Source organism: Camelina sativa, chromosome 1 (genome assembly GCF_030686135.1).
Source record: "Camelina sativa cultivar CO46 ecotype springtype chromosome 1, ASM3068613v1".
In the NCBI taxonomy this organism is placed as follows: domain Eukaryota; kingdom Viridiplantae; phylum Streptophyta; class Magnoliopsida; order Brassicales; family Brassicaceae; genus Camelina; species Camelina sativa.
This window is the reverse complement of record NC_141880.1, coordinates 12,781,735-12,795,959: the sequence shown is the minus strand read 5'-3', so window position 1 is coordinate 12,795,959 and position 14,225 is coordinate 12,781,735. Positions and strand designations below refer to the sequence as shown.

Below are 14,225 nucleotides of genomic sequence, written 5' to 3'. Positions count from 1 at the left end.
CCATACCATTCGTTAGGATTACAGCTTCACAGAATCACAGACCACACATGTTTCACATGGCTTCTCTGTCCTACTATAGAAACTTGTCATCATAAGGACAGAGAAGCCATGTGATGGTTTGATACCACGTCTTCTTTTGATTTTTTATGTATGGTTTGAATTTTACGTAGAAACTTTCTCAACAGTGACATCAACGGAACATGAAAATATCTCCGACGATAACAAGGACCCTCTTTAATTGTATTAGACCCTAACGAAACCCCACGAAATTGATGGTGTCTTTTTTGGATCTTATCAAGCACTAGGCTAGCCGATAGCTCTATAGATTAAGGGAATCATGCAATTCATTATTAAAAAAAAAACTATAAGTAAACTCATAAAAAAATAAGTTGGTTTTATATTTTCCCGTCAAAGAGGTTGTGATCACAACATTTATCATACATACATAGTTTACCAAATAAAGCTACATTACCTCATAGTTCATATCATACTACTATCCTCTATACAATATTACGGAAGTACATAACATTTTTTCGTAAACTATATAATATTTATATGTTGATTACAAAATAGGTTATAAATTAAATATAGGTTGGTTACAAATAAAGGTTATAGATTAATTTGTCAATTTGTGGACTATATGAATACACTTAAAAATATCCCAATGAATCCTTTTAAAGAGAATATCCCAATGAATTATAGAATTTACAAGAATAAAATCTTTATTATTCCATGTATTGTTACATCATATATATAGCTAGACATAAAAATATACTGTTAGGCATAAAAAAGAATAAAATCTTAGTAATTAATCACATTTAATCGTGATTTCCGAGATCTTATTGTGCAGTTCAAAATAAAATCTTACTCAACATTGTGCTAGATCTCTATTCACTGAAATACATATTCATATATAAAAAAATGACATTGTGCTAGAATATAGCACGGGTTGAAATTTTTTTTGTCTATTTTGTAATTTTTATTCAAAACAAAGTTTTTTTGGATGGAATACTATGCTATGAAATCAATGTTGAATATGACTTACGAAGATAACATCTATTTTGTAAGATATATTCACAAAAATTAAAAAGAAATAAAATAATCACATATACAATGTTTTGAATAAAAGTTACAAAATAAACAAAAGAAATTTCAACGTGTCATATTCTAGTACTATATATACGTGTAAAAATAAAGGTACGTTCTCATTATCTCATACCTCAAACACAATAACCACCATGATTCTTTTCTTAAGTACTCCCCAATTTTCTCTCGTCTCTTTCGCCCTTGCAATCGTTGGTTACATTTTTTGCAGAAAAAAATCGAGTAAATGTGAAGTTAACAGCTCAACCATCCCTGAGCCATTGGGAGCGTTGCCTCTATTCGGCCACCTCCATCTTCTGCGCGGTAAAGAACTCATTTGCAAGAAATTAGCTGCCATGTCCGACAAACTCGGTCCTATCTTTTCACTCAAGTTAGGGTTCTATAAGCTGGTTGTAGCCAGCGACCCAAAAACGGTGAAAGATTGTTTCACCACCAACGACTTGGCTCTAGCAACCAGACCCAATATAGCCTTTGGTCGGTATGTAGGCTACAACAATGCAATTATGGCGCTGGCTCCCTATGGAGAATATTGGCGTGAGTTACGTAAGATTGCCACCGTCCATCTATTCTCAAACCAGAGTATAGAGATGCTTGGCCATGTTCGTTCTTCGGAAGTAAACACGTTCATCAAACACTTATACGAAAAGAGTGGTAGTACGTCCACGGTGAATATTGACATGTTATTCGAGTTTTTGACCTTCAATATAATCCATAGGAAGATGGTCGGGAAGAGGATTGGATTCGGTGAAGTGAAGAGCGAGGAATGGCGTTATAAGGAGGCAATGAAGCGCAGCGAGTACTTAGCTGTGGTTCCTATGATAGGCGACGTTATTCCATGGCTGGGTTGGTTGGATTTCGCAAAAATTTCTCAAATGAAGAGAACGTTTAAGGAGCTTGACGTAGTCATCACCAAGTGGCTCCAAGAACATCTCAAGAAGAGATCAAGAAATGAGAAGGATGGAGAAAGGACAATCATGGATCTACTGCTCGACATCTTACCAGAAGATGTTGTGATATGTGGACATGTACACGATGTCATTGTGAAGGCAACAATTTTGGTAGGCATAGTTTCACCACTCTCGTTAATTAGGATATATGATAATAGTCTCATTTATGACTTAACTCACACATTACTAATTTGGATTTGAAATGAACGTCTACCAACATGAATGTTCTGTTTCTTGTTGTAGGTTCTTACAGTAACAGGATCAGACAGCACATCCATTACTCTAACATGGGCGGTATCGCTGCTACTCAACAATCCAGCTACTTTAAAAGCAGCACAAGAAGAAATTGACAGTTGTGTCGGGAAAGGTAGATGGGTTGAGGAATCTGACATACCAAACCTCAAGTACTTACAAGCTATTGTTAAGGAAACTCACCGGCTTTACCCACCGGCTCCTCTTACAGGTCACAAATCAAGTTTTCTTAATTGCCCCTCTAATTATTACATAACCTTGTTAACCTTGCAAAATCGTAAACCTATTTGGTTATACAAAATGATGAATGCTCAGGAATCCGCGAAGCAAGTGAAGATTGTTTCGTGGGAGGATACCGTGTTGAAAAAGGCACACGCTTGCTCGTCAACATTTGGAAACTTCATAGGGATCCCAAGATTTGGCCTGACCCAAAAATATTTAAGCCTGAGAGGTTCATGGAGGAGAAATCACAATGTGGAAAGAGCGACTTTGAGTACATTCCTTTTAGTTCAGGAAGAAGGTCGTGTCCAGGGATCAATCTTGGTCTGAGAGTTGTTCACATCGTGTTGGCTAAGTTGCTTCAGGGGTTTGAGTTACGCAAAGCATCTGGTGAACCATTAGATATGGCTGAAGGGCCTGGTTTAGCTTTGCCAAAGATTAACCCGGTCGAAGTCGTTGTAATGCCTCGACTCAATCCTGAGTTGTACTGTTCACTCTAAAGTCTAAACCATTTGTGTTACGTGTACTACTAATTATTATGAACTTCTTGTGACCATTCCTTTCTGATTTTACAAATGTATTATATAGTATGGACGGTTTAACGACCAATCAATCAGAGACATATGGTTGTAAATCCCCACGTACACAAATTTATTTATCAACACAATTCTTATTTTAAAAAAAAACTGGATTGTAATGTTTTTTTTACTATATGGTAAATATATGTACTTCACTACAAAAAAAAACTGTATTTGACCTCGTTTATTATTGACTGTAGCGTCATTACTAAAGTAACTTTAAAAAAAAATAACGTCGGCTTAAAAACTGTTTTAAATTTTAAGATTGTACTAGGTTTTAACCGCGGTACTATATTTTTAAAAGTAAAATAAAAATATAATTTTTTAGTAGATTAACTATATATATGACTAATGTTTTTTAAATTTTAAATAGATATCCCTTATATCTATATTATTTAGGTTTACTGGTTTAAAAATTTAGGTTTACCAGTTTAAATTGTTAAATTCAGAATATAACATGTGGTATACCATAATACTGTTTGTTTATTTTACATAATCGTAATTTAATAAACTTAATTAGATATGCATAATATTGCCGATGATATTAACAAAATAATGAACTGATGATTTACTAACAATCAATGAAATAATTTTCAGTTTATAATAATACCCAAATTCATCCCGCTAGATATCCAAACACAATTTTTGTTCTTTGCTTAAGTACAACATGCACGTTTTTCAAAATCCAAATAACGAAAAATGCAAAAAAATACATTACCAAAAATCTAGCTAATCAAGTAAACATTATCTTCAAAATATATTAATTTTAGAATTGTTTACATATGATTCAGAAATAAGTTATGAAATATGATAATTCTTTTTATTTTACATTTTTTTTGCAGATAAAACGGACAACGTAAAGATTTCTTTGGGATTTGCATATACATTTTTATTGTTAGCATTAAATATTGTAATGAAGTAAGGAGATATTTTAGGAAATATTTAGGAATTTTACAAAACAAATATTTAATGAGATATTGTAATTAGTTGTTGATTGATTAAGGAGATATTTTAAGAATTTTTGTTCTGCACAAAATCTTGGTTTTAAATATTTTTGTTCTAGATTTTCACCCGCAGTATACCGCGGAGCAATATTTTCTTGACCGAAAACTTTTAAATTTGAAGTTATAATTGTTTGTTGATTTTATTCAGTGTTTAAAATCATTTAATTGTATTTAGATTGTTAATTTTAGGATTTAATATGTGATTTATTGCATGACATTTTTGTTTACATAAGCGTAATTTAATTAAAAAATTTAATATTCTAATATTGCTGATGTTAATAAAATAATAATAAGATAAACACCAAATTAATAGTATTTATATATATATATATCAACCCAAATCTGTCCTGCTATATAACCATGATATTCAAAACTAAAATTATTCTAAAACAATTCTTTTGGCATAAGCATTTAATTTAGTATTTACTTAAATTACTTTAGTAACCCACAAGATAATTTTTACATTTACATGTTACATTTTTATTTTTAATTTAGTAAATGCATTTAAAACATGAAATTACACACTATAGGATCTGGTAGATCAAATGAACCATCTAAATGTCTTTACGTTGGCGTACATTAGTTTACATAGTCTTACTTTACAGAGTTTACTCTAAGTGAGTTTTATTAACTCTAAGTATATAAGAGCCTTTAATGATAATGGTTAGATAGTGATTCTAATCTATATTAACATTTGAAAAATACTTAGGTTCACTCTTAGGGTGAACATTCTTATTCACTTCTTCCTTTTCAACCAATCAAAATCTTCTATACATTATCTTGTTTAAAAAAGTAAGTTAAAATTAAATTAAAAAGCAAAACAGATTAAAGAAACAAATTTTGTATATTTTTTTTAATGAAAGTTAAATATTGGCTTGGTTTAGATTTACAATTAGAATGAAATGATGTATCGGTTTGGGTTTACAAATAAGATGATGAGGGTTTAGATTTTACAATTCAAACAAAATTATATGTCAGTTTGGGTTTACAAATAAAATGGTTAGGGTTTAGATTTTACAATTAAAAACAAATTATATGTCAGTTTGGGTTTACAAATAAAATGGTTAGGGTTTAGATTTTACAATTAAAAACAAATTATATGTCAGTTTGGGTTTACAAATGAGATGGTTAGAGTTTAGATTTTACAATTAGAACGAAATTATATGTCGATTTGGGTTTACAAATGAGATGGTTAGGGTTTAGATTTTACAATTAGAATGAAATTATATGTTGGTTTAGTTTACAAATAAGATGGTTAGGGTTTAGATTTTAAAATTATAATGAAATTATATATCGGTTTGAGTTTATAAATAAGCGGTTTAAGATTTTAATTTTATAATAATATATACAGATTTTGTTTCCTTATTTTATAAGGAGGTGAATGAATATGTTCTTAAATGTATTATGACATGTCATATTCTCATTGGCTAAAATAAGTAGAAGTTAACAAAGGGGTTCACCTTAGGAGTGAACCCAAGAGTTGTTCTTAACATTTTCACAGCAATTTTTTGAAAAAAAACTTTGGAGTTCTAAACAAAAAATCCTATGTCATTGGCAATTATTATGCTTTCACATATTTAGCAACAAAAAATCAAGTCAACCATTTTCCTTTATCAGAACCCTATAAATCAGTTTGAAATCAATTTTGTATATGCATCATTATTACTCACCACATCCAATTCCGAAATTAATTTTCTCCTTAAATCTCTATATGCAAAACCAAAAAAAAGAAACAAATTAAAGTCTCAAAAAATATGAACAGATAAATTTGGTATATTCCTAATAATCAGAAATTTTGCGAATATTTAATTCCTAATTAGTAGCATTAACCGTCAAATCTATTCGTGCAAAAGTTAAAATGTTCAACCTAATTAGATCCTATAAATTACCTAGCCCCTTATTGCAAGTTAGCATCACCAACAATATCAAACATACGGCTTAATTGTTTTGTCAAACACCCTTTCTCTTCACATTTAGCATCTTGTATATTGTTTTACTCATGACTAACCACCATCTGTATTCTCATGTTTATATTTTTCGTTAACTAATATGCATTATATGCTAATTATTTTGTTGATATATTAGATACATATAATTCAATATCACCCACTTATAAACAACTTTTGATAGAATTTTTAAATTTCTCTTTTATTATCATTTTTATATTATTAACTAATTTTTTACAGCATGTTACTGTTTAAAATATGTTATCCAATGGGGAAAGAGAAAGACATTTGAGCTCTATAATACATACATGTCGATACTAATCAAGTCTATATGAGATTCTTATGCATTTTTTTTTTCAAAAGACAACAAAATAACTAATGTCACCAAGGGAAAAACTAACACATGTTTTTGACAGTAACATTATCTTTTCTAAAATAATATTTTTTATATTTCGCTTGGTTTGTTATTTTTAATATATTTTAACATCATTTAAAAAATTTCAAAGTATGATTATTGATATAATTAGAATTACTAAAAACTTAAAATATTATGTGTATATGTGAACTTATAAATGTTAAACATGTTATAAAACGGGGTTATATTGCAGAATGTATTATAAGGTTAGACGATTTACATTAATATTAGTATAAATTTTAAAAATAGCATTAATCCCACGCTTGAACACGGGTTAAATCTTCATCTTATTTGTTTTGTTAAAGTTGATTTATTATGATTATATAAAACAAATTGTACCATGTGTAAAATTCTAGAATTGATAATAAAAAAAAATTACAATTTTAAACATTAAACAAAACAAACAATATTAACAAAAAAAAAACAAATGTAAAAATTTAAAATTTTAGCTACATAAAATCTAGTTGTTTAGGAAAGTTGCGATTAGGTGGGGGATTAATTGTTTAAAAAATCGGGAAGCTAATAACATAAGAATTGTCAATCCAAAAAACATAAAATATGATAAATATTTTGTTATTCTTAAAAGTAATAGTTTGATGCTAATGGACTTGGGCCTTTATAAGAGAGAGAAATATAATCAAATTATATTTATAAATTAAAATAAAAAAATATTTAATGCTAATTGTATGATTTTAAATAGGTTTGATTCAAGTTGCATGGAAACGGAAACGGATACGCGGAAACGAAACGTTTCGAAAACGGGTAACGGTTTTTTTCAAAAATTAGGAAATAGAAACGTTTTGGAAACGTATGTACATATACATATACATATATATATATATATATATAATAAAACACCAAACATAAAAACCATATCAAAAAGTTTCAATAAATAAAACTTCAAATATAAATATTAAATAGTTGAATTAAAACACTAATAATATTATATATTTATATCTATAATGAAGTTTTATATTTTAAAAATATTTATTTATTAAGTTTCAAATTAAAAAAGAAGTTTTCGTCGTGTTTCCAAAACGGAAATGTAGTTTACATCGTGTTTCCAAACAGAAATTTCTAGGAATCGTGTTTTTGTGCCTTGTTTCCAAGTTTCCACGAGTTTCTGTTTCCGAAACATTTCGGAAACGGGAAACACACCTCGAAAAGAGTTTCTATGCAACATAGGGTTTGACCTTGCGGATTTATTTCATAAATGTCTCCAAAAATGTATATATAGATGACGTTAAAAAGCGACGTATACTTTTACATCAGATAAGTTGCGTCGGTTTTATTATCTGCTTTTGTAACACTGCTCTGACCTGAAATCATATCCAAATTCTAAAATTAGATATTCATAGTACATTATAATGAAAAGATGTAGATGTTGGTCGTTTGATACAATATATGGTTTTTTGAAACCGACGTTACCATAGATGTTAACACATTTATTTTTTGATACAATAGATGTTGCTTTATGAAGAATGTCAAATGCTGCTTGATGAATTATGTTGTTAAGCTCTATATCTCCACCATTTTCATTTACCTGTAAAAATTATGAAATGTGTTACCTACATGTCTCTTCTTCCATAATACAATTCCAGTTACAAAATGGAGTCAAGCAAATACACTAGAGCTTTAAGAGATGAACTTCATAAAGTTTTTTTTTTTTTTGGACAAACAAGCATTTCATTAAACTAAAACCTCAAAGACGGATATTCATACAAATTACAAGCAAAAGAGTACATGAAAGGTAAAGATAGAGACAATGTAGTGCTTACCCTAGTGGGTAAATTATATGCTACAGCCATAAGGGGGTTTTTTTAATTACTTAAGGTCAAACAGAAAATCAGTTTCCACCTTTTAGCCACCAGCTAAATTTTAGACAAATATACCCTTAAACCAAATCATATACCCTTAAGTCAGTTTAGTTAGCTACAGTATTTTTACTTTGCTGTTAAATAAAAAAAAATACAGGAGAGAGAAGAATATAAAAAAATTTATTTTCTTTTGTTTTCTATTTTTTCTCTTTAAACTTTTCTAATAAATTTTGTTTTTTTTTTGTAATTTAAGTACATTTTAATTTTCTCTATCTTTTAAGTTCCATTTTTCTATGTTTTTAAATTATATATCTATATTTTTAATTCTTAATCTTGTTGTTTAAAACAGTTTTAAATATTATCATTACCATGTACGCACATAGTTATGATTTTTGTTCATATGTACGTACACATAAAAATAATTTGTATACATGTTAACATTTTTATATGTTTGTTTACAAATAAAACATTCAAAACATGTACATCACGAGTTATTTTAATGTACGTACATATGAACACACAAGTTGTTTACAAACAAGACATTCAAAACATGTACGTACACGTTCAATCTTGTGATGACAATCATCATTAAAGTGAACTATGTCATTCAATCTTGTTTGAGACTAATTAGGGAGATAAGTGAAACAATAACACATAAATATATGTATAACTAAAAGGTGCAATATCACATTCTCTCACCATATTCTCACAATTACAAATAAGCCCACCGTTGAACATAGTCATAGAGGTGTCAAACCCACCGTTGAACATAGTTATAGAAGTGTCAAAAATATAAGCTATGCATGTTGCAGTATGGTGTACGTACATAAGTTTTTTTGTTTAATGTATGTTGTAGTTTGGTGTACGTACATAACGTTCTTTTGCTTAGTGTACGTCCATAAATCCGTTTTAATGAAGGACAATATTGTAATTTTTTAGTCATCTTCAACTTATCTTCTTCTGCAACCCTAGCTAATATTGTCGTTTTTGTTCACCGGAAATTTTCTCCTGTTCTTCTTCTCACCAGAGTTCTACACACCCATACAGAAATTTCCTCCTCTTTTCCTCACCGGATTTCTACACACCAAAACTCACCAAAAATTTCCTCCACTTCTTCTTCTCGCTGGAATTATACACACTCAAACTCGTTGAATCTTCTAACACATCCAAACACACCGGAATTGTACACATTCAACTCGCCGGAATTTTACACACCTAAACTCGCCGGAATTTTACACACCCAAACTCGCCAAATTAAGTAGCCTAACTATTAATTTTACCCAAGTTCCCTAATTTTTACTTGGTGAGATGGTGAACTTCATGTTCTTTTCTCTCTATTTCTAGTTTTCTTAAGGATTAATTACACCCAATATTTGATTATTTTTGTTGTATAGAAACTAAACAATTAAAATGGTCTGCTAACTAAACTAAAAACTGGTTATCTACTTATAAGGGCATTTTTGTTAGTTTTTGGTTAGTGACTATTTCATGAAAAATCCATATGAGTATATGACTTTGTCATTTGGTGAAAGAAAATGTTTACTTAGGGTGATATGTGAAAATTTCTTTTATAAAAAGGGCACTTGCCCACAGCCACATTTTATATGTTTGTTTTTTAGGCACTTGCCCTTTATAAAAATGACATACAAAAAGAGGTATTTTTGAAAAATCCCTTGATTTTTAGGCCATATTATTAAAAATATTTTGTTGATTTAGTAGGTTTAAGTTGTTTTACATATGTATTTTGCTTGAAATATTCATGTCATTAACTCATTATATACATTGAGACCCTTAATTTTGTATTGCCGCTCATTTATTCTCTTACGTTATATTTAGGTTTAGTTAAAAATTATGATTTAACTAAATTAATTAGGCCACATCTTTTTTACTGGATAGAGACTCCATGAATCTTCCCAAGAGATGCAACAACTTTGACGAAAGGATGGAAGATATGATGAACTTCATAAAGTTTTGTTAATAGAAAGATGAGATTTTAGATAAATGATAAAAAAAAAAAGAACTAATTGGTAACCGGCGCAAATGATTGAGACGGTTTCTTAAGTGACGCAAAAGTACTTCTCTAGTTAAAAGTGTAACGTCGATTTACTAATTGATTTTAATATACCAAGGTTAATCGGCGTGTTTTAAGAGATTCACTAGTAAATTACACAACTTACAACCGTACATAGTGGAGAATAAACCGACTCAAAAAAATTATTATGAATAAAATTAGAGAATTTATTATAAATACCTTTTTTAATATATCTCTTTTCAAAAATATCCTTTTTGAAATTTTTTTTTTTATCCTCTTTTACACAATTACAATATGTTAAATTAATACTTAAAATTGAAATTATTATTTAAGATCTAAAATTTGTTTATATATATATATATATATATATATATATTTTAATTCAAATTTGCTTTTATTTGATATAAAAATATGTTTTACTCAGAAATATTTAATCTTGGCAGAAATTTTTTTGATAAAATATAATTGTTTATGGCAATATGACTTATTGTGATTCTAGAAATCAAATCCATATCTTTTATCTTTCACAATATTTTTTACAGAAATAAAAATTAAGAAAATTTATAAGTATTTAACAATATTTAGTTGTCTCCAATTAACAACAAAGATGTAATACAAAAATGAAATTATGCTGGTGAAACAATATATTAAACTTCTTTATAAAACAACAAAGTGAATGTGTTATTCTAGTTAATCAGTTCTCTTGTATTATTAAAATATTTTCATCGCAATTTATATTACACTAGGATTTACTCCGTGGTATACCACGGGTCAATTATTTTTAAAGTTTGTTTATATATAATTTAAATGATTTTGTATTATAGGTAAATAGAGTTTATTTGATTTCGAGTATGAATGTTATAGTGTTATATATATTTTATAATTGTTTTATTTGAATACTTAGTTGTATGTGTTATTGAAATTGGGAAAAATTATAGAGAAGGTAAAATATCAAAAATGTTGGATTTTTCTGGTATATTAAAACAAAACACAGGGTAAATTGATATAAAGTAGTGTTTATTTTAAATTCTTTAGTCCAACTTTAAAATTTTTGTTTGAATTTGGTACATAAATGTGAAGTTTGCATAGTTTTATAATTTAATATAATGTGGATAAATTTATTTTTTAATGTATTTTAGATTTTTTATTTTAGAAACATTTGTAATCGTATAACATTTGCATAGTTTTATACTATAACTTTTTATTTTCGGATTGGGCTTCGTAATGGTTTGGGCTGTATTCATTTTTTTTTGGTTGAGTTTGTAAGTTTCCTTATGTTTTATACTTGTGTTAAATTTACTTATGTTAATTCCTGAATCATGCTATTTGTTTACATCAAAGAAAGCAAAAGCATGTTCCTTTTCTTTTAAATAACGTTAATCAAGAAGTTTCAAAATTTGTGATTTGAGAGTTGTTAATTACAATTTGGTAACCTAAAAACCTCAATTTGTGTGGGAATTTCAATTTCGACTCGATCATAGATGGCGTTTAGATTCAGCTTTGAATCATTTTCTATTTAATCTATATGTTTCCTAAACTAACTCTTTGTTTAGGCATTTCCTGCAATAACTTTATATAAACTTTTTTCTACTATTAGTTAGATATAAAATATTGCGAGCAGATGCAAAAGAACATTATTCTAAATTCACTTTGTTCATGCTTTGTAGATGTCACTTGTATATAGAAACACTTCAAGGAAATGGAGATGGAGTATTTTTCCTGACGAAGGTTCTTTTTTATCATCTTACTTGATTTATAGCGGAATATTATACGCATTGTGTTTCTTGCAAGAATGGTGATAGAAGGGTGAGGCCATCATAGGGAGTCTTTATATCATTAAGAATTGAAATTATAAAAAAAAATCAATGGAGTGTATTAAAAGTAAACCAATATTAACGAACAAATGAAAGTAAACTTACGACTTAGTTTTCACATCAACTAAGGGTTGTATTGAATTTGATATTTTAGGAGATTTTGGAGTATTCTTAAATCTACTGTTATTTAATTGGTGATTTTTAAAAATCACCTGAAATCCTCTGTTATTGGATGTGAAATTTATAAAAATCATTTATAATCTCTTGTTATTCAATCAATAATTTATAATTCTCATCTCAAATCTACTGTTATTTAAAAAATCACAATTATTTTTAAAAAAGCTACTGAGTGGGATTGTAAGAAATTTTTCTATCATTTTTAGTTAAAGCATATGACTTGCAAAATCACACTTTTGAAGGTGAAACTTTGGAAAAACAATTTCTTTTAAAAGAGATTGACACATACTTGAAATTTTTTAATAAGAGCAACTCTCTTTCTCACTCTTCTCTCTTCGCTGGAAAACACAGAAAAAAAAAAGCAACTCTCTGATTCGCTGGAAAACACAAAAAAAAAAAGCATAATAAAAAGAAAAAAAAACAAGAAGCGAAGAAGAAGCAAAGAAGCACTGATAAATCTCTGCAACTCAACAAATTCGTTAGCTATGGCATCTTTGTCTTCGTTAGTCTCCAAATCGGACGGTGAATTGGATGAACTGCTCGTTCCTCTTACCATATCTTCTCTGCCTTCTCAATCTCCCCTTCTTCGTAACAAGGCAAGTTTGAGATTTACAACTAATTTCAAATTATAGAGTTATACAAAGGTTTGGTTCATCTTATTTGTTTTGTTGTTGGGTTTTCTTTTGCTTTTTGATATGGTGGAAATGAGAGGAAAGTATTTTGGAAATGCATACAGGGGAGATCCAGGAGTGCCACATGCTGAACGTATTTTGGTGTTTCGTGTTTGGTCTCTCTCTCTCTCTCTCTCAATGTTTTTTTTTTTTTTTGAATCTTCTCTCTCTCTCAATGTTGTACATGTGTTTAGGGTTCCGAAATTGGTTTCTAGTTCATGTGTTTGGTTCTTCCTGTGATTTGCTTTAGCGAGAATTAAGTTTCAGTATAGCCCTTTGATGCTTTTATGTTTGATTGTTTAAATTCTTCTGTTGGTGCTAGATTAGATTGGTTACAGCGTAATGTTAGAAGATTGTTATCATAGGCATTGCTAAAAAACCTCCGGTTTCATGTCATCTAAGTTGAGGGAGTGTTTTGTCATAGGAAGACTTGTACCTTTGATTTTACTGTTTTGTTTTAATAGGAACGGGAGGAAATAACATATGAAGAACGCTGGAGAATGCTGCATATAGTGCTAGTCTTAAATGTTCTATGTGGAGAACAATATCTGGTGATCTACACTATTATAAAACGTAAGAGAAGACCATTGGCAGCTTTGTTAGTGATTTCACTTGGATAGATGACAATTTTAAAAATCTATAAGCTTGTTCATATTAGTACTCGCTATCATCTCCAAGACTTTAGGGGACAAGGAAAAGATCCTGCAAATGCAAATGAGTTGTTTAACCATCACACTCTAGCTTAATAGAGAGAATTGTTCTTTAAATAAGGAAACAAAATCTGTATACATTAATATAAAATTAAAAACTTAAACCGCTTATTTATAAACCCAAACCAATATATAATTTCATTCTAATTGTAAAATCTAAACCCTAACCATCTCATTTGTAAACCCAAACCGATATATAATTTCATTCTAATTGTAAAATCTGAACCCTAACCATCTCATTTGTAAACCCAAACCGATATATAATTTCGTTCTAATTGTAAAATCTAAACCCTAACCATCTCATTTGTAAACCCAAACCGACATATAATTTCGTTTTAATTGTAAAATCTAAACCTTAACCACTTCATTTGTAAACCCAAACCGACATATAATTTCGTTTTAATTGTAAAATCTAAACCCTAACCACTTCATTTGTAAACCCAAACCGACATATAATTTTGTTTGAATTGTAAAATCTAAACTCTAGTCACCTTATTTGTAAATCCAAACCGATACATCATTCATTCTAATTGTAAAAT

At 29.0% G+C, this 14,225-nt stretch overlaps 1 protein-coding gene and 1 long non-coding RNA gene across 2 annotated transcripts; both read left to right on the top strand.

Moving 5' to 3' along the window:
• Positions 1–1,197: 1,197 nt before the first annotated feature.
• LOC104789998 (dimethylnonatriene synthase) lies at positions 1,198–3,290 on the top strand. The gene is made up of 3 exons (XM_010515687.3): positions 1,198–2,162; positions 2,295–2,514; positions 2,619–3,290. The coding sequence occupies exons 1-3, from the start codon at positions 1,239–1,241 to the stop codon at positions 3,020–3,022; spliced, it is 1,548 nt and encodes a 515-aa protein (XP_010513989.1). The 5' UTR covers positions 1,198–1,238; the 3' UTR covers positions 3,023–3,290.
• A 9,316-nt stretch (positions 3,291–12,606) lies between these two features.
• LOC147949843 (uncharacterized) lies at positions 12,607–13,797 on the top strand. Its single transcript, XR_015561703.1, has 2 exons — positions 12,607–13,092; positions 13,441–13,797. It is a non-coding gene; the product is annotated as an uncharacterized LOC147949843 (long non-coding RNA).
• Positions 13,798–14,225: the final 428 nt, after the last annotated feature.